We start from the raw sequence: 22301 nt of genomic DNA, 5'->3' as shown, positions 1-22301 counted from the left end.
TTTACTTTCAACAAATTTTTCACTCCTGAGCCCTGGCCCTATGTGAGATTTTACCTCATTTTATTTTCTTACGATGGGCTGAAAACTTCATGCAATCGCTGAATTGCGCTCAAAGAGCTTTTTTTTTTTACTTCTCACGCTCACGAAGAATCAACATCTAGTGCACCACTTTTGGAATGTTAGTATAATTACTGGCCCTTTATTACACGTTTTTAACTTGTATAGGGTGCTACATAACTTTTTAGAAGCATTTGCCCTGTCAGGCAAGTAAATTATCAAATAGTTGGAATATACGACCAAAAATCTATTTCACTTGCCCGAAAAAAATCATTGACAAAAAAAAGTTTTGCCTCTTCAAAAGAAAGTTTTGCGGTTTTATAAACCATTGACCTTTTCTTTCTTTTGACATGAACTGATCTACTTTGTTAATGTTATTGCATTTCTTTTATCTATTAAAGTGATTTTATCTTGCCTGTCATGACCAAAAATAAAGTCAATATATCATAACGACCCTAATTTTGGTCACATATCAAGTCCTTTTACGCCTTTTGGACCCCTTGTGCGCGCCAATGCTCAGCGGCGGCGCACGCACAGTCGCACAAGCGCAGCCCAGCCGGCTAGCGCTAAGGCTATACGCTAGGGCACGGCGGCCGTGGCTCCTGCCTGCTGCACTGCATATTAGGTACAGTACGCGCCCGGCCCGAATATGACAACTTTTGCCATTGGCTTGTGGTCTGACACATGTTTATTTAAAGCTAAAACGCGAACGCAAAGTTTGACCAATGAAAATCATTCTTACATCATCGTAAAGCTTATAAAAAACTGCACAATGACTCATGGGAACTAAGCTTTACGATACCATCAAGCGAAATTGGAAGAGTGGGAAATCGTTTGTGGTGACATAAAGTAGGATTTTACGTTGAGTTTCATCCTATATTTGATATGAAAGGGATGTTTTTGACCCCAAAACGCGAATGCAGTTAACATCTTTGCAAAAATTTCAATTATTTTATGGAAATAATATGATATCATCAGCATCATATCATGGGAACTAAGGATAAAAGTGCGAACTTTTTTCAGGAATGACAAAATTGTTTAAAAAACATGACATTTCTAATGGTATCTCCATAGAGTGGTAGACACGCGCGGAAAGCACGCGCAGTTAGTGTCCCATAGGATTCGATATGTTCTACTGTGAGAATTTTGCTTGCCCAATTTGGGTAATTAGTTTTGGTCTTCACTTCAAAACACTTGCCGACTCTAACTTTTACTTGCCCAGGCAATCGGGCAAGTGCTATGTAGCACCCTGTTCTATCTGGTTCTTGTAAATCTACATTACTGATGTCTAGGACTCCGTAGGTACAATTTATTACCCGAGTAATTGAATTTAATCTTGCCTTCATAAAAATGAATGCATAAAAGGACCTTAACACATACTTTCGTGTGATTCAGTTGCTTTCTTTCAATGTCTTGTCAAATGCTGCTGATATCAAAGACTAGCAGATATCAACAAAGCTAAGGTGTGTGGGGACATTCTGGCAACAAGCCAAGCAGACAGACTGTTTTCCAAATTTGCAGGCACAAGTTCTGTGTTTGTAGAAACACATACAGCATATAACCACACCTAAATGGAATTGTACATGGTAAATTGACCGAACCTATAGACTTTGCATTGCTAGATTAACTTTGTGGTAGAGTATAAATTACAAAGACTATCTTTGTAAGTTAAATTGCCAACTTGGGTCTGTGCCTGCAGACTAGAAGCCAGTCTGGCTATCAATATGCCCACACCAAATTTTCAGTTACCATCCATAGCCTAATAGTAGTACAATTAGGATTATGTTTAAAAAAAAAGAAAGAAAGCACTGTTCGAATCTCCACAATATTTTCATAATCTATGCACTAACTTACAGGGGACTGATGACCCATTCTTATGCTAAATGACATAAACAAAATTTGTTGTGTTTCAACGTACTAAATCAGCAGTAAATTTCCTTCAATTATTGATAAATCATAAGATTTGCATTCAGATACAAAACAATTAACCAAACTAAACAGAGTAATAGAAATCTGATTTACATATAGCACAAATGGTCACGAGTAGTTCCCAAAGTTGTACGTCACTTACGATCACCGTCTCAGGCTCCGTAACACAAAGATTAGCAATCAATCGCTAAATGGGCTGACCAATCAATATTACACATGCATTTGGTTTGAAAGTCTGACCAGGAACCAATCAGAGGTTTTCTTCATATTTGCCATTCATCGCTAAGCTTTGTGTTACGGAGCCCTGATTCCCCAATGTGCAAAAAAGGTGTAGGAATATCTGTGATTCAATTTAATTACAGGGCAGTCAAGGAGCTTCTTGGGGTAGCAGTATAGGCCGAGCCCTACCCCCCCCCCCATTTCATAACTTTGTCGTTATGACAACTACCATGGTTTCACAGGGCTCAGCAGCCAATCATAATAATCAAGGTTACCATGGTAGTTGCCATAATAGCAAAGTTACAACAGTTGTAACTCTTTTTGAAACGGGTCCCTGAAGATGCAGAATTTTTGCAGAGTCACCGTGTCAGCAAATTGTAAGAACAATAAGTTGCAGGGGAAAATGTTGGGATCGTTATTGTTTGACATGTTTTGGGCCAATATCTTAACAGTAATCATGCTTACATGCCAATTTTGCGACACACAATTCTTCCTTTTTTTGTGGGAGGGGGAGGGGGGCAGAGGAGAGTTCACTATTAACACTTGATATTCCAATTCAACGTTCCCTTTTTCATAAAAACATGCTGTACAAGTATAGATATAAACTGATAATACAAGAGATTTAAATAATTTCAATGATTAGTACATTAGCTGGTGACAGAACTTTTACGGTGTCGGCTTCAAAATCCTGGAACCTGCCACTAATAATTAGACAGTCTCCATCATTAGCAATCTTCAAAAAGTCATTAAAAACTCATCTCTTTCATACTTTGTAGTTTTTAAAATATTACATCTTATTAATTCATAGTAAGTGCTTTGAAAGGATCACCAGTCGTTCTTAAAGTCGCTCTTAACTTACGAACAGCTTTCTGAAACACCCACCCGAGCTGCTCCATTATACCCTTTACAGGTAATTGCCACTTTTTCCAAGACCTGTTTGTCTCGGCCAGAAAAAGGTAGTCTGGAGGCACAGACCCTTGGTTTTGGCAATGCACATAGTGCATGATGCAGAGTCTGAAGTAGTGAGACTAGATTCATTATGTACTGTGGTTGCCTCTGTCTGTGTCTTAGGCTGTGTTTATGCTTCCACTTTTTAGGCTAGAATCAGCGTTTCCAAACGTGATTAGTCCAAAACACGGTTGCGTCCATGCTTACTTCCATTTAAACGCTGTTTCAAAATGCCGATCGTAAACTCACAAAAAGGTGCGTTTGTCAACGTCGTTTGACCAGAATCAGGCTTTCTGGGGAAGTATAAACAGAACCAGGATCGTAAACGTGTTAAAATGACGTCATTTGGTACATGCTTCCGGTGAGATGAAAATCTGCGGGCAAATACAGTCGCAATGCTCCATAATAACACTCGGAACAAAAACTTTCGAAAAAAGGCACACCCAATTTGACTTCGCTTTCCTGCTCAATGAAAATTACTATAACAAGCCAGCTGGAGATCATGATTTCGCCTCTGAAAAATTAAGCATAACAGCACTTCCAGAACCACGTTTACGATCAGCGTTTTGAATCGACGTTTGAAAACGCTGATTCTGTCCTCGCATTGGAAGCATAAACACACCCTTATTCGACACAGACAGAGCCTTTGGCATTCACTCTAGACCTGGTTTGATGGTTAAAGTGTCAACTAAGACCCCTGTTACATCTGAGAGATTCCCTACCTCGGGCCGGCCCGGGGCCTACCTCGGGTCGGAAAGAAATCAGATGTAAACATCCCAAACCTACCTCGGGCCACCTTTTAGCGAACCTACCCGAGACCACATCCAGAGGTAGTCTCGGGTAGGTATCGGGCCGGCCCCGGTCCACCGATTCGTAGATGTAAACACACACAAGCTTTCGAACCTATCTCGGTCCGATCGCCAGCTGTCAAATTACGTCATATAGTGCGTGCTATCCCCTCCCCAGCCCCGTCGTTCTTCGAATGTTTTTGCGGCATGCGACATGTGAATCGTTGATAAAGTCTTTGATTTGAGTGAAAAGAAGCATTTTCAAAACGTATCCTTTTCAAGTCGATCATATCTTCAACGACTGCTGGGATCATCAGCATTCTTTCAGAATCTCGGGTAACTTCAATTAGCGCGCGCGAATTATTCGGAGCCTAGATCGAGAGCGCCTTTTATTTTAAAGGTGTCAGCAATCGGATGCCGCTCGAAACAGTACAGATAGGGTGATAGGGGAGGGAATGAACACTGATGTAAACAGACCACATTTCGGACTCGGTCCGTTCGCGAAGCTAATCCATCAATAATCCAGTCAAGGTCGCAAGTGGACTCGGTCGGGTCTCGGGTAGGAAACTTTCAGATGTAACAGGGGTCTTAGAGTCCCTGCATGCAGACTAAGAAAAGGGGGCCAGTTCATGAAGCTCTTTGTTTAAAGTTATGCATGACTTTACGCACGACTGGTGAAATGTTCATGCTCTCTTAATGATCTCCATTTGCAGTTTACTAAAACAGATTACCGGTATGTACCAGCTATAGGCACCGTTCTCATTATACTTTCTAAAACTAGTTTACTGGAAACCGGTTCAAGAAACCAGTTTGGAAGATCGCTTTGCTAGCGTTCCCATTTGATCAGCCGAAAGTGGTTTTCAAAACCACTTCACGTAATGAAGTGGTCTTGTTGCTATGGGAAAAGTTCTCAGGAGGGGGTGACATGTTCCGTGCCAAATTCAAAACCGCAACGAGGACATTCTACACACTGTGTGAAGTAGCGCCCTCAAAATGTGCAAAGATTGGTTCACAGAGAACGGTTGTGTCCTCACACTGAAACCAGTTGAACAAGGCGAAGCGATCATGAAAACTATATCGCGAGGTGGTTTTCAAAACTGGTTTGGAAGATTGCTTTCATCGTTCTCATTACACGTTAAACTAGTTTCCACTAAACTAGCTTCCAGCAAACTACTGGTAGTTTTAGGGCAGTATTAATGTGAACGGGGTCTTACATTAACTCATGAGATATGTTGTGCATAACTTATGAAAAAAAGAGGAAGAATGGGAAGTCTCAATTGGAAAACTATAAATGGGCAAAGTGACAATGTACACCTGGGGCCCATAACACAAAGCTTAGCAATTACCGTAGGGCATTTTCTACGATTGATTACATTGACTATAATGTACAATCATGTTTCAAATCAAGTATACGATCAATCGCTAATTTTTGTTTTACGGATCCCTGGTGGATGTCTATTAAAGCTCTTCATATTAGTTTTAAGAGCAATTTTAAGAATGACTGGGGATCCTTTCTTACGCGCTAAGCCATCGCCAATGCACATTAATAGTGAATATTATTTACCACAAGAAAAGTTCACCAGTCTTTCTTAAAGTCGCTCGTAAATTACGAACAGCTTTTTATGAAACATCCACCTGCACATTCTTGTGCATAATGATTCCCTTTGTTGCTGAATAAGAATATGTTCCAATCCTACATTAGCAGTCATGAGCAAAATACAAACAGCTTTGGAACACCACCCACAGAGTCACTCAAGGACAAGTTGGTATTAAAGGGGAAGTTTACAGAAACTTTATTGTAAAAATAGAAGAAAGAATACTAAAAAAATATTGAAGTTTTGAGGAAAATCCATCAAATAAAAAAGTTATCGGAATTTTAATTTGATTTGCTTTGTTATATCATGGGCGAGTAGCTTTCCTACATATCTGATGGAAAAAAATCAATGAAATTTCATTTTCTAAGAAAATTGATGATGGGTTGTATAGTACTTTTAGTATATGAATACACAAATCATTTCCGACTTACTCCTATTTTAAAAAAAGGAAAAATAAGTTGTCAAAAATCATTAAACCACCATGCATTTTTTCTTACATATCATATGGGGCATTTGCTCGTAAATATGACATCAAAAATCAAAATATTTATATTCCAATAACTTTCTTAATTTTAAATGGATTTTCCTAAAAATTTTCACCAATATTTTTCAAATCACTTTCTGCCATTTGTACAACATTTTTTCCCTTTTTCCTCATTTTAACTTTTTGGTATAGATACCTGCGACATTGCCCACTTATGATTTCCTGAACACACTTTTCCCACTTACTCCTATTTTAAAAAAAGGAAAAATAAGTCGTCAAAAACCATTAAAAATAAAATTTCTGCATTTTTTCTTACATATCATAAGGGGCAGCTGCTCGTTTATGACATCACAAATCAAAATAACTTTCTTCATTTTAAATGGATTTTCCTAAAACTTTCACCAATATTTTTTAAAATCATTTTCTGCTATTTTTATCATTTTTTCCTTTTAAACAAAATAAGAAAAGTGTGGTCAGAAAATCACCAGAGGGCAATGTGGCAGATATCTATACCAAAATGGTTATGAGGAAAAGGCGATTGAAAATGAAATGGTAATGTGTGATACATTTGGTGACAGACTAATTTAGTTATAAATTTTGTGATATATATATATATATATTTTTTTTTTGGGGGGGTACGTGGATCAAACTCTTGACAAAAAGAAGTAAAACTGCAACTGATAAGACATATTGTAAACAAAATGGGATCACACCACAAATTCACTACACAAAGTGTAATTGCACCAAATGTTTTTTATTTGATTTGAATTTATTGATTGATTTATTTGGATCTATTACGTTTGATTACATTTTTTCATCCATTTATTTTTGATTTATCATTTATTCTTGTACTTATTTATCTATTAATTTGTTTATCCTCCTGGTATCAAACAGAACATCAATTGTTTTTTTATTTTATTGAGGGGGTGGGGGAGTAAGTGGGTTTCAAAACATCAAATGACTCTGTATGTTCATAAGAATGCTGCTCCAGACATTTTTTTTTGGGGGGGGGGAGTTTGTAGGGTTCAAAACATCAAAAGACTTTGTATTTTCAACAGAAAGAATGCTGCTCCAGACATTTTTTTTTTTTTTTGGGGGGGGGGAGTTTGTAGGGTTCACAACATCAAATGACTCAGTATTTTCAACAGAAAGAATGCTGCCTCAAACATTTTTTTTCTGGGGGGGGGGGGAGTTTGTAGGGTTCAAAACACCAAATGACTCTGTATTTTCAACAGAAAGAATGCTGCTCCAAACATTTTTTTTTAAGACCAAACAGGATAAGACCCTGTATGTGTTACAGAACGTACATTCATAACAGGAACAGAGATAAAACCTAGTGGTAATTATTAGTATTGGGAGGGGAAGCAGGTCACACCAACCCTCAACTTACTCTATATTTTTAATATGCTGCGACTGTCAATTAAAATTGGTATTAGAGGCCAGATTGCTATGACCCTACGCTTTAAACCAAGTAATAATTACACAAACTGGGATTACACCATGTTGAAAATTGCTTCTCTCATGGGGTTTGGGAGGGTGGGGGAGGAGGAGGAAGTTGAAACAAACTCACACCAAAATCTTGTCAAACAGTACTTACAACAGATGCAATACTGCCACTGCTGCTGTGTCTCAGACGAACCCTGGCACTTCCTTTACCAACTCCTGGAAAACAGGATCGAACGTAGGATGGTGTCTTCAAGCCGGGAACAGACCATCGTCGTTTACGTCCCCCGCCTCCTTTGGGGAGAAGCCCGTCCTGCCGTATCATGGCTTTGGGGGTGAGCGAAAAAGACAGAATCCAAATGGGGAGAAATGTAAAGGTCCACTGTTGATATCCCCTAGGGGATACTGTCTAGGAGATCATTATATTCAAGTCAGGAATCATAGTGGATGAAATGACGACACTCCAAAGCATACACGGTTAAATCCTTGCACCGGTGATTTGTTGTCCAACATTTTTAAACGCTTCGACTTGTTTTAACTGTGTCCAATAAACATCCTGTTATCCGCAAGAGTGTTTATAAAGTACTGCTGAATTTTACACGCTCTTTGGAGCTCACATTGCTAGCTCAAACTGCACTTCCTTTGCGCTCAAATACTTCCCATAGAACGCTAAAAGCATACATTGCCTGGACTCTGTTCAGGTTTATGTTGCATGGTTCAATCTAGGCATATAAGTAACATAAAATGAGGTTGATGATGGCTACAAACAAATGTAATTAAATCTAGACAGACAAACAGCCGATAAAGTCAAGTAGTACTGCACACTGATGGTGAACTTGTATGGATGACTGGGGAGTGCTTCATGAAGTATCATGTTATTTTTGCACTGATCAATTTATTCTGAGCCAATCAGATGCTAGGATTTCAGTAGCTTATAACAATAACAGTAAGTGATCATCCCTATTTGCTTCATGAAACACACCCCCAGCATTCTCCACATTTGCAAATGCGCCTCTATTAAGATACATTGGTATACATTCCCAAAGGTGGTTTTGAAATTTTAAACTGGATTAGAAAACAGTTTATGCAGAATTTATGCATTAAGAGTTTGCAAAAAGTCCGAAAGTAAATACACCCTTGTGTGACAGGGTGGTAAAATCACCACATTGCCATGGTTTCCAACCTCATTTATTCATATTATAAGAGAGTTGAGGCGATATTGATTAAAGTTATTTCTTAAACCATAGCATCAAGTGGAAATCAATAAAAGTGTGCATTCACTATTGGGCATTTCTCTGTGTACTAAAATTGATATCTGCATAAATAATTATTCAAATCAAGTTCCAAAACCACTTTTACAAATTTAACTAGCTGAATTATTTCAAGACGAGGTATCAATGACTCCCATAAATTTGCCTGTTTTTATCCAATTAGCATTTGAGCCTATGGTGATCATCCTATAACAAATAAAAAAAAAAAATTGCTGGTAAGCTCCTCAAACAAACTTCCTGCTTCTGCTAAAGACTGTGCCTTGTTTAACAAGCCTAGTAATCAATAACATTTTCTGAAAATAAGTCATAGATAAAACTCAACCATAAAATGTAATCACCTACTAAAGAGAATTTATTGTGTAAATCAATACATTTCCTCTTTAAAAAAAATCTCAAATTCATATAGAATGTGAGATATTGTTTTCTCATGTGTTTTCAGATTGTTTCATTAGTTCTTATATTGCTGAATAGCAGATCTATGTTTGATTGCATTATTTCTTCGTCTAGGAAAATATATCTTTTATAAGTTGTTAGAAACAATTGACATTAAAATTTGCATTATTTCAATGATTAATCACCTCACAATCAGATGCAAAACAAGAAAGTTATAATCGCTAGAGGGAATTCATTTGTCTCGCAATCTACTATGGTCAACAAGGAAATTCGTGATCATTCTCGCAAAAAGTGTTCACTGGCTTTCTAGGAAAATTTGTGATCACTCTCGCAAAAAGTGTTCACTAGCTTTCGAGTGCCGCTGCAACTCTTTATCAAGTGACAAAGATTGGCTGATATCGTACTCTATTTATACTAATCTCCAAGACCGTACGCACGAACGCGAGAACAATAGGTGGGTACTCATCCGTTGTGCGATTGGTCAGGAGTTATGCAAATAAGCCGGGGTATATGCAAATACGCCGTGGGTGGGCAATATGCAAATGAGACCAAAAAAATTGGCGGGCTCGCTATTTATAATGGTACTTTTTTTCAGTTTTGTAGTCTCAAATTTATATTTACTTTATATATAGTAAATAGCAATCTATCCACACAAAACTTTATTTCTTTCTATTTCTAGTTTTTAATTAAGTTTTGTACCAAAAAATGGAATACTGAAAAAAAACAATACTCAGATGGACACGTAATACATCGATACACCATTCCTCATTTTATTCAACTTATCTCTTTTCAATCCATATCAAAAAGAAAAATTTAACACAATAATGGTGCTCACTGACTTGAAAAATCACAATATTATTATACATGTGTATTCATCAAACTTGCCTGAAGGACTAAGAAAAAAAATGCAAGGTTAGGCCTTTTTAGAGGATGAGTATTTGACCAAAAATGTCTGCATGAAAGCATTTCACTCTAGTATGGGCATTGTAATATCAAAACTACACGTATAGCATTTTTTTTTACAACTTTCAGTTTGGAGTCGGGGTATAGACACACAGTATTTTAAGGGGGGGGGGGGGGGTTATACCCTCAAAGTGATTTCTTCTTGTACTGGAGGAAAAGTCATTTGGACAACCCAAATAACTATTAAACTCATGTTAATAGTTCTTTCTTCTCTCTTTTCTTTTTATTTTTCAATCACTTGAAAATTTCCAGAAAAATGGAGGTTGCCTCATATATGCAGTTGTGGTGTTGCCTTTATGTCATAATATGAGGAAAATGTTATATGAAAAATTTGTATTCAAAACTTTACATAATTCTTTCATTTTTCTATTTTTTTAGTCAAATAGTACTCATTTACCCGCTTATCCAATTTCACTTTATATTCATATATATATAGATCTCCAAGTATTATATTTTGCATTCTGTTTAATATATGATTCCATAATCCATATTCTCAAACATAATGATTACAAAATAGATTCACATTATCACACATTGTATGCATGCCAAAGGAGAGACTAAGAAATATCTAGGACTTAAAACATTCATAATCTCTACATCTTTAAACAGAACCATCACTATCTGTCCCAACCGAAAGTAATTTTCCCTTCATTTCATCATAAACATAATGATAACGTCACAATAACACTATATACTCAATTATCTACCCGCATATGCCACAGAGCGGAGCAAAATTGTTTTCCTCTAAAAAGCGGAGAACCCACGCCGAGATTGTCTGACATAGAAACATCAAAACGATAGATGCTAGTAACCATAGCAACCACCAATATATATTTCTCATCTTGTCCGAATGATGTTCATGAATACATTAACTGCAGCATCTAAATTCAAATTGGGCAAGCACCAGTTGATGAACAAGATTTGTTTATTAATGCACAGATAATCAAGAGTGAAAGAGCTTTAAGTCAGACCGTTTAGCATTTAGGTCTCAAAATGAAAATAACAAGGAAGCTATCAGTTTTCCTGAATGATAACTCACATTTTCCTTCAAAATAAAGCACATGTGAATAAGTTTTTTATAAGACCCGATATACAGCTATATTCCAAGTGAAAAGTTTGAAAATGACACTTGGACTAAACAGGTCTCTCTGAAATGATATCAAATCATGTTGATAAAATGATACTTATTTCAATAAAAACATTCATCTTCCCCTTTCGATTATCTTTGTATCCCTTTTTTGAGCATCTCTAAATGTTCTTTCTGTCTTCTTTAAGTTGCTAAAAGACTTATCAAGAGTTAAATTTCTCCAGTCAGCTCATACATCCATACCAGTCTCTCCTTTTATGTATGTTTTCCTCTCTCTTGCTCTCTCTCTCTTTCCTCATTTGCTCACTCTCCCCATCCTTTCAAAGTGTTTGGTTTTAGCCTTGGATCGTAAATGATAACTGAATGAAATGAAGAAAAAAAGAAAGAGAAAATAGAGAAGTCATAAAAATGAGGAATGATGAATATTGACGATTATATTAATAATTATTATTATTTTCTTTTTTTTTTTTGGGGGGGGAGGTTCATGGTTAACATAATTTCCAGACTAAATGCTGATCAAAAACGCCTGATGATATATTCAGTGCACTCACACCTACTCGAAGCACATTAAGTTTACACAGTTTTGAGTCTACAAGACTTTAACATTCTACCTAACACAATGTAAAAAAAGTTTTCTTAATTTGCTTAAACGCTGCAAATATCCCAACATACGAGGACAACTCCTTTCAAATGTTATAACTTTAAAACGTACCTATTCAATATTTCTTTTGGGGGTACTTTGCAAGAAAACACCAAATATTTTCCCATTTGGGTTGGTGTCAAAGCATCCAATGTGAGAGGCATCTCCAATACCGTTTTCATACGGAAGGCGAAGTGGAGTTACTCCGGAATAACTCCGGATTGAGTTTATACGCTTATACTGTGGACTGACTTTAAACCCCCTTTCATATTGGCAAGCACCGCAGCGGTGTATCCGCAGTCGTTGCCATGGTTTCTAAGCGAGTTCGCGCCATACGTGTGGCGAGATCACAGCGATAAGCGCATACCGCATTTCCGGTGCGGAGTAACTCCGTTTGTAACCCTCTTCTCGAAGTGGGTTGAGTACTCCGCTTTGAATCCGGATCGAACTAATCTCAGAATTTTCATATTGCCCTCCAAAGTGGAGTAACTCCTCCTGGACTCCGGACTAACTCCACTTCGGCTCTCACTATGAAAGGGGTACAATTAATCTCTGAATCAGGATACAAAGCTAGATTCTCTGCTGTTACTCTCTAAATGCTAAAGAGCTACTTGGGTCCCAAATCTCACTCTGCTCATTGTAAGGTTTGCATCATCTGAGTGGATTTTACCTATTTTTGAATGAAAACAATGCAAATTTCACTCCAGAATGAGCTATAATACACACTTTAAGGATGCACAATTCACTCCAAATGGATTGGTCCCTAGTATCACTTTGAGACTGAGGAGTGTGAGCTCTTTTGCATAAAGAGAGTACATACCAAAAGTAATACCAACTTTGACAAAAAGGTCATCTGCCTTAGATCTCGCATTACAGAGCGTCTTATTCCATCACCATCAAAATAGCACTATGTCAAATCGATGTTCATCCATGGCGAGCATGCTATATCAGAAATGATCGCATAATCCTATTTGGCTTTGATAAAATAAGAACTCAACCTAAAAGGCTCCAATAGTATCACCATGGTATCACATAATGCATGCTCCAGAAAACACAGTAATGATTAGCGATGAATCCCAAATCAAGCGCATCATTTTAAATGACATCCATAAATTGGTAGCAAGTTCCATCATACAAGTCTCTACCATCAAAGTCTCTCCACTCACATGTGAACATCCAAGCGTATTGTGTCATTCTATCCCCCGCAGCACATTCCCCAAACAATGTCGATGCCAATCTGTTTTGATATCCATAAAACGCGTGTGATAATAATAGACCCTGCCGCTATTTTTAGATCTGGTAATCCAGCTTCATTTCTTCAGGTAGGTCAAATTGATATTTTGAGCACAAATGATGTTCAGCTCGGCCTTTACACCAATGCACCGCATCACTGCCTTTTAAGAATTGATTTGATGAAAAGCTGGGATCACTAAATCTATATAACTCTTTATGTAAAACTGAAAATAACACAATGCGCACTGTCCCTTATTGTTTTCTTCAAGGACAAAGTCAGCAAAAAGCTTGTGAAAGCTTATAAAAGATTTGGGAACTTCCAAGAAGAGATAGAAACCAATACTTCTGTTTTGATCCCTAGTATTTATCAATGGAGTTTTTATTATTTTCATTTTAACAGTACAATTTCTTAATAATTAGCAATATTTAGCATCCTCAGTCTATTACAAAATGCCAATTTTGGTTTGCTTGCTTTGCTCACTTGCATTTTTCTTTAGCTTTGTTCCCTCATTTTTTTTTTTTTTGGGGGGGCAAGGGGGCTGTGGACAGCAATTTTTTCTCAAAAAGTAGACTTTTTTACTTAATCTATGTACTGTATTTATCAGCATTAGCTTTCATTAAATTTAATCAAATAAATACATAAGATCACTAGACAGAGTGCATATCTCCATGCAGATATCATATTCATCCAATAAAGCCCATTTTGATGATGAATAAATGCAGAGATGAACATGCCTCCATTACAAAGAATGATTGTTGGTAGGTAAATTTCACATTTGATAATTAGGTCTTTGGGAGAGCCTACAGTAGATGGAGCCTTCCATGAACTTTTTTTAATCTGCTACTTCGTGTTTGGGATGGGGTGCCCTTAGTCCATACCAGGGGTGGGTCAAGGATTTTAATTTCATTTAAGGGGAGGCACAGATATTTCTTTTGATTCATAAGAAAAATCCTCAAAAAAGTGTTTGTCATAAAAAAGTGGGTCATTTTTTTTCAAGAAAATTCTGCAAACAGTAAGCTCTTCAATCACGTAGGGACAATGCACTGTACACCCTTTTCAATGGTATTGGAAAACCAGCAAAGTGAAATGCAGCGATAGCAAAAAAAGGCAGGGTTGTACCATCAACTTCTTTGTTAGTCCATAATTGATACATCAGCACTTCTTTATTCATTCATGAACCATCGGATGTAAACATGTAGGAAAATACAAAGGAAACGTCAGAAGGATTGCTTACAAATGTCTCTATTCAATCAACTTGACAATGTCATATCCTTTTCAATGGTACTGAAGAACTGGCCCACAAAATTGCAAAGCTGTACATGTATTTTTTACTTGCTTGATTATTTCATAATTCCTAGGATCTTATTTTTTGGTATAAAATTCAAGCTATCACAGTCAGAAAACAACCCCCCAAATCCCACCCCCCAAAAAAACAAACAATGCTTTTAGAAGGATATAAAAGAAAATAATGCTCTGATTTCTTCTGATAAATTATGATCTTTGAATTCTATTGGAATACATAGTGTGATCACTACAGCAAATGTAATTTATCAAACTTTAACTCACTCAGAGCCTGTATAATAAGGGCCTTTTCAAACGTGATTCTTGAATCATTGTAATGATGATTGCTATTGTAATCATGACTGTGATTAGCGTTCATGATTCTAATCATGTTCTAGTTTGGTTTCACACGTGCTAAATATTCGTCATTAGCCTTATTTTTCCCTGGAATCATCATTTAAATTACAATTTTTTTAACCATGTGAGGGGGCGGTAAAACTCCCTGCGGAAATCTAATAGGACTGCTACAAACAAGCTCTTTGATCACTCTGGACAATCTAATATCCAAAGACATTCTGTGGGTGGACATATGACGTGTTTAATTGCTCCAGTTTCTATCTTGATGTATGGGTAGCATTCCATACAGAAGCATACTCTGGGATATTTGGTCACAATCAGAGGCAAGATTCCCAGAGCTGTGGAATGAAAATTACTGACAAATGACTTCATGAAATACTCCTATATATCAGCATAGCATATATATGCAACAATATTTTGATGACCAAAGACAATACATAAAACTAATTAATATTATTATTTTACTGTTACTACCATGAAAAAGGAGACCTTGATTTCATCTGATAAGCACCGTTTCCACGAAAGTTAAAAGTTTGTATGCAACGGGATACAGCAAAGACCTTACATTTCAAAGCATGCAGAGGGTCATTGAGCAAAAACTGTGGTGTTAACCGGTGTACATAGAGGACCACACCAGTTATTTTACACCGGTGTTAAATTGGTGGTGTTAGTTTTACACCTATAGGTGTTATAACAACACCTTTTGTTGTTACATTTACACTCTTTGGTGTTATGTTTAATCTCTAGGTTGTAATTTAACACCTCAGGGTGTGGTCCTCTATTAACACCAATTGGTGTCAGTTTTAACACCGCAGTTTTTACAGTGAATAATTTCCAGACTGTATATTAGATTATGAAATCTACTTTGGGGAAAAACATCACGGGGCATAAACAAAAATTGAACTCACTTTCAATGTCATGATTTCGAAGCTAAAAAACCGGTATATCTTGAGGCAGTTCATTACATTAAACTAGTAAATAGAGTTGCTTCTCATCTCCCTTTCCCGAGTAGAACTGAAAAATTTGAACTTTACAGAAGGCATGTTCTGAAACTTCAGGGAATCTGCATCATGAAAACCGCAATGAATCACAAATCAAACCAAACCTAATATCCATATCAAGTCAAGCATTATGATGGTAACTAATTTTCTAGTTATTATTTTTTTAGTATCTTTTCACTATAAGGACAAATGTGTAAGAATTGTCATTATTTGAAGGTTGGTCCTAGGGGAAGTACACTCTGTTATTTTGGTGTAATTAGCAAAAAAACATTATTGAATAAAACCCTGCTGAATAACCATGTCATGAATTTTTCAAATTTCCTTTTTTGTGTTAATAGTGAGTACATGAATTCGCCCTTGTCACTGGTATTTTGTTATCTTTTTCACAATGATCACCTGCATTATAGTATATATCAATCTGGGAAAAAATAAGTGTTTTTCAAAAATGGAACATATATCATTCATATGGCATATAAGGGAGCTGCTTGCATGTTACGATCACAAAATTGATCTTGAAATATTAATATATAATATTTTTTTGGCCAAACTTTCAATTTGATTTATTTCTCCCATTTTATGTTCTTAAGGGACTTAACTATAGCCCTTACAGTGAACTTCCCCTTTGATATCAATTGGCATAGTTTGCATCATGGACTTGAACAACAGCAAAACCACAGCCAATCATGCTGTATCTCTCCACTCCCCCCCCCCCCCCCCCCCCCCCCCCCCCCCGTTACTGACACTCTCAGCTAGATCAAATGCACTAATTTTACAAGCCTTAAATATTTTCTTGTAGATATTCTTCACACACTCATGAAAGTTTTCCTGTTACACAAAGACTTGTTATATGCACAACTTCTATAACATGTTTAATATCAGCCAATCACATTTAATGACCTCAATAGCTTTTAAAGAGAAATTCCAGTAGTTGCAGTAAACACTGATTTCTTGAGAAAGTCTGTAAAACAAGGCTTAATTGTCAGTATATCATCGAGGATCTAAATCTGGTACAGTTACATTAACTGATCTTTGTGAAATCTTGAAATCTATGCTGAAAAATGTTCACACCGAAGATCCCAACACAGATAAGCACACGTGGGAAGATGTATAATTATTGCTTAGAGCCAGACGCTCTACCCGAATCCTGTGCTTATTTGCTGATTTCTCGGCAATTACACAATTTCTTCCAGAATCCTTTGGCACATGTGTTTTATTTATACAACCAGACACTTTGGTGGTCATTTCATTGGATTCTGTACGAACTCATTTTGATATCGTTACCAAAACTAGCATTTACCTTTAAACTGTTATTCCAAATTTGTTTTGATAACAAGTTTTATGAAACTGGGTCCAGATCTACTGATACAGATTTCAGTAGCTTGTAACAACTGCTTGGGATGTTATTACTCTCAAAGTGCTCCATCGCAGGCCCCCAATCTTCAGTAGATATGAAAATGGAAGAAAACAAGGACTCGCACGAGACAGAACAAAATCCTTCATATTGATTTCTAACACGCACTTGATAACAACAGACAGCGCATGTATGGCAATTAATTGAGGCCAATTTCTCACTTCGCTGCTGCAATATGGCCAAGGTAATAAATTTTTTCAGGTCACTTATTGTGATAAACTCTCGGGGATTGCTGCTCGGCGGTGATCAAAACAAGTCTGGTACCAGCCCTGTTCAGACGGCTAGAAAAAAGACAGTATAATGCAAACAGTGTCTACTAGAATAGGCAGAGCGTCAATGTTGTCTGAAAGGAGCAGTCAATGCATTATATTACGCACTAACAATTAGATTTCCAGGTAGCACATATTTTTTTCTGACAGATATGTGAAACTAATTCCCATCTGACTTTAATTTATTAACCCACTACCTACTGGAAACACTATCACTGTACAAAGCCTATGTAAAGCACAGCATTCAGTATTCAATAGATTCTATATCAATTTAGAGAAAAGGCGGCAGTGTTTTTTAGAATGGTACATGCTGGTACATGCAATGATGTATTTTATCATTTAATACAACATTAAAATGATTTGGAGTGGGGGGGGGCTGAATTATATTTTCAATTTCATGTAAATATAAGAAGGCAGTTTTCAACTTATTTGTAACATAAAGTACAATATTAAAAGTTTCATAATGCCTTTGGGCATGATTCACTCTTGAAAATGTTTCTAGCTCAGTAACTTATTTTTTATTGATCGTTTGAAGCAATGAAAGACCACAAGTGGGGCCAGAATGAATGTTGGAAGATTCAAGCATGCAAAACCACTCTTCAAACCTAACCAACTCTTGACAAATTATGGTTTTGGCTTGTTGCTGTTTAAAGTTTCATTGAAAATTGAATCATTTACAGGAACTTTTTTAAAGGTGCATTCTTTTAGTATCATGTATCTATAGATACATATATTTCACAATTTTACTTGTAGTAGATCTTAAACAACTCAAAGATTGACAAAACACAGACAAAGTTGAGGTGTGTTCAGACGATATTCTCTACGTTGAGTCAAAAACATCAATCACAAATAAAAACACCAACACATGAACAAATATTTCAAGAAATTGGTCAGCGAAAATGACCAAGTCCGAATTACGGTGATTAGGCTTGATCGATGATCACTTCAATTGGAGACTTTGTTCTACAAGTCTAAGTCTATAAACAGACAATTGGGGGAATACTACACAGGGCTGGGGGCAATTTAGCCCTCGAAATGCTCAAAACAGCCCCGGAAACCAAAGATAAACGAGCCTGGAAATTCCCATTCATTTCAATGTTAAAGCTTATCCAATGATGCAGATTTAGACAACAAGTTGTGAAAATAGCCCCTCAAAATAAAAAAAATAAAAAAATTGCATGCAAGCAATCAAGTCTTTAATAGATCTTCAAATAAACCTATCATACATCAACAAATTGAACAAGGGTGGAGCATATAACCATACATCACAGGCAGACATCATTTAGCGTCAATGATGAGTTGATTTGTATACTTTTTGATATCATGATAACGAAATGGTGAAATGTAGAATCCACGAAACTCAACTACATGTAGTGGGGCAGACACTCCTATAACTCAGCAATTTACCAAAAGTGGAAGACACACAATTTTTTTTTTGGGGGGGGGTGAGGGGTCAGAAAGGGTTTCAAAATGTCCTCAGGGTAAAAAAGTCATATCGGAAGTAGACATGATATTTATTCTCAATTGAACTAATAAAACTGCCAAAATGAAAGAGGGTATAAATAACTGCTACATCACATACAAACATCAGGGGCCCGTAACACAAAGCTTTAATAGCAATTGATTGTACAACATTTTCTCCGATTGACTGCATTGACTACAATGTAAAATCAATCATGAAAATCAAGCATACGATTAATCGCTATCCTTTGTGTTTCGGGACCCAGTTGCCATCAATGACAAATTGATTTGCACACTTTCTGAAGCCATAAACAAACAGTGAAACGCACAACTCTACCATCCAACCACAACTCTGGCTCACAGCAATGAAGAAATGTTTAATGTTTGTCTGCTTAAAAAGACAGTAATACCTGAAGTAATTTGCAACTGAAACCATGGAGATTCTACCTCCATGCTTAAACCAATACTATGCTTTTCACATTGCATTTCCTTAACCCCATACTATCCTTAACCCCATACTATCCTTAACCCCATACTATCCTTAACCCCATACTATCTTTTTTTGGATTCACACTGTCTTTCTTACCCCATACTATCTGCTTAGCCGGGGTTAACGCCTTAACCCCGGACTATCCTACAGCTCATGAATATTGATGATTTTACCATACAGAGCGTGAGTAACATGCAATTTCGACTTCTGTGATTGGCTATTGCTCAGCCCCACTTTTCCTTAGCCCAGTTTCGTTTCACACTGCATCTCTTAGCACTGCAATTGTGGTGCTAGCAACACAATAAGCCAGCTAGCCCTGCTTTTTTGCAGGGTCAGATAGTACCATACTATTTACCGTGCTAGCCCACTTTGCTAAAACGTACTATGAAAACGAAGTGGGCTAAGCTTAACCCCAGGAAATTGGTGGGGCTAAGGCCCCCCTTAGCTCCACCAATTTCCTGGGGTTAAGGAAAAAAGTAATGTGTGAAAAGCAGAAATATTTACTTTGACACACCGAATGAGAATAAGGCTAAAAATAACCATTACATCACCGGTGGACACTAGATTTTATAGTCTCATGGCACAGACCCTCGGTTTTCACAATAGTGCAGAATAAAGAGTCTGAAGTAGTGAGACTAGAATCATTATGTCCTGTGGCTGGCTGGGTAACATACTTTGGGGTCTAGTCTTGCCTGCAGACATGACATGGTTTGGGGTAAAGCATCAAATTTGAGTCTGTGCTTGCAGACTTGAGTCAGGTAGTGTTAATGACGACTGAATTTGTACCCTTTTCAACAACTTATAAATAGTGAAATGGAGAACCCATGTAGTACAAGCGGGGCGGGGGGGGGTGGTCTACAATCCAGCACCATGCACTCTGTAGAAGGCATCAGTAGAAGGCACAAAATTCAAGGAGATAACAAAGATAGGTTAAAGCTACAAAATCAAATACATTCCGAGTGTAAAAATAGACAGTAATATCTAGAGTAGATTTGGAAATAAATCAATAAAAATAATTAAGAGAGAATAAATGAGAATAGAGCTATAAATATCCACTATATCACTACCAGAAATCAGTTAGCATCAATGATTGTGGTGAATGATTTGTACACATCTCAGCTCTTTAAATAAAAAGTGAAATTGGCATGTGAAAGGGGAGGGGGGTATATAGCTTCCACTGACTCATCCCAACATTGGAAGGCATCCTTCCCCAGAACATGGATGAGATTGAGAGTTTCATGAAAGCTCAGTCGGTTGCAGATGAACTGGAAACAAAAAAGTTAAAACTAATAAATAGCTGTGAAAGAAGGCTTCAATAATCATTTGATTTGCATGCTTCTTAATTCCACACCATGTAAAACTGAATTTAGGGGGCAAATTTCTTGGCTATAACTTATAGCAACATTGAAAGGCATAATTCCAGAAATATTCGTAACATTTTCATGAAAGTTCTCTCTGTCAGGGATCCAACCTTGTAACACAAATTGCAGTAATTCTAGCAATAAAATAAAGTATTTTCCGCATTAGACATTGTGTATAATTTAGGGGTCAAGGGAATTTTAATGAAACTTGCAGACATTCATTTAAAAAAAAACTAAGTTTAAAATAATTCAAAAGGGAACGGTTGGCTTCCATTTGATTGCATATTTTTGGAAGCAATTTGATGATATCAGTGAATTTCCACTGCACTTTGATTTGAAATGATAACAGTTTTAATACATATTTAGATTAAAACAGACCATTCTGTATAATCATGGAATCGTTAGTAGTAGAGGAAATAGTATTAGAAAAATAATAGAGATATACAGAAGCAATATTTGTAACAAACAAAATAAAATTATAAATGCCAGTCAACGGTCATACCAAACTCTGCAACCAAGTAGGTAGACAAACTGATATCACCATGGCAACGTGACAGTGGTAGGCATTATTTTCAAAAAGGTTGGTTAATACAGAAAGAAAGATGCATAGAGGTGGATAGTAGCATGTCTCAATAAGCATAATGGAATCATGCATGCACATGATAAAATGACCAGTTCATATATGAAATTCATTGATCCTATGCTTTATAAGAGCCTATTGAAAGAAAATCAGTTTTTCAAAGGAGTTAAGTTCACTGCAGAAATTACGATGTTTATTACCATCAGTATTCAAAAGTACTTTAGATTATATTCTTGGTTTTGTTAATTTAATCATGGTATTTATGTTTTGTTTTGTTTTCCCTACATGTATATGTGTAGGTTTGCTAACTTTGTTTTATATTAAAGTTGTTGTGCAGGGTATAAAGAGAGAGAGAGCTTGATTTGCCAATAAGTGTCATTTTAATACAAATATCTATGCTGGACCTCTACAATATATTTTTAAAAAAAATCAATTGCAAATAGGATGTTCTTTACCAGATTGCAATTGATTTGAAAAAAATATAAGATTTTGCTATAAAAAAACAATCTGATTCATATGGCACCAATTAGAATTAGTAAAGGAAGAAGATGCCTTATGATTATAATTGTTTTTTTCAAATTTTGAATTGATTGAAACCTTTTACTTCAGGGACCTGGGCCTATTACTGGGCCATATCTTATAACCCAGGCAAAAATTACATTTTTCATTTCAAGGGGCCACTTTTCCTAATACTGACTGAATAGATCTGCATCATTGGAGAATCTTTAATATTGCATTAAAAGAGAATATTCCAGGGCCCTTTTTGGCATTTCAGAGAGAAAATTGCCCCAAGCCCCCATGTAATTCTAACCATTGATCATACAGGTGATATTTGCACCTAATTGCATTGATCGTCATATGAGATCCATCATACAAAAGATACTGAACAATTAATTTCTGAACTTTATGTGACTGGGGCCTGGGGGGGTGTTTCACAAAGATTTAAGTATGACTTAAGTCACACTTAAATGCAGACGCTTACATGATATGGAACGCACCATCATATTGATAGATACTCAGTAGTGCACATCCTCTAGAC

The 22301-nt window shown here is 36.6% G+C and overlaps 1 protein-coding gene across 5 annotated transcripts in view; it reads right to left on the bottom strand.

The window, feature by feature from the left end:
- Positions 1–13235, bottom strand: part of LOC121426160 (5'-AMP-activated protein kinase subunit gamma-1-like) — a 79133-nt gene extending 65898 nt beyond the window's left edge. For 2 of the 5 annotated variants that reach the window (XM_041622344.1, XM_041622346.1), the window contains exons 1-2: positions 12638–13235; positions 7618–8185 (exon numbers count right to left, since the gene is read on the bottom strand). In XM_041622344.1, coding sequence (XP_041478278.1) covers positions 7618–7788 — 171 coding nt within the window. In that variant the 5' untranslated portion in view covers positions 7789–8185; positions 12638–13235. The remainder of the gene's footprint in view (positions 1–7617; positions 8186–12637) is intronic. The other 3 variants (XM_041622345.1, XM_041622349.1, XM_041622347.1) reach the window with 3 other exon arrangements.
- Positions 13236–22301: the final 9066 nt, after the last annotated feature.

This window comes from Lytechinus variegatus, chromosome 13 (assembly GCF_018143015.1).
Source record: "Lytechinus variegatus isolate NC3 chromosome 13, Lvar_3.0, whole genome shotgun sequence".
NCBI lineage: Eukaryota > Metazoa > Echinodermata > Echinoidea > Temnopleuroida > Toxopneustidae > Lytechinus > Lytechinus variegatus.
Note: the sequence above shows the minus strand (reverse complement) of the source record. Positions and strands in the feature narration are given on the sequence as shown.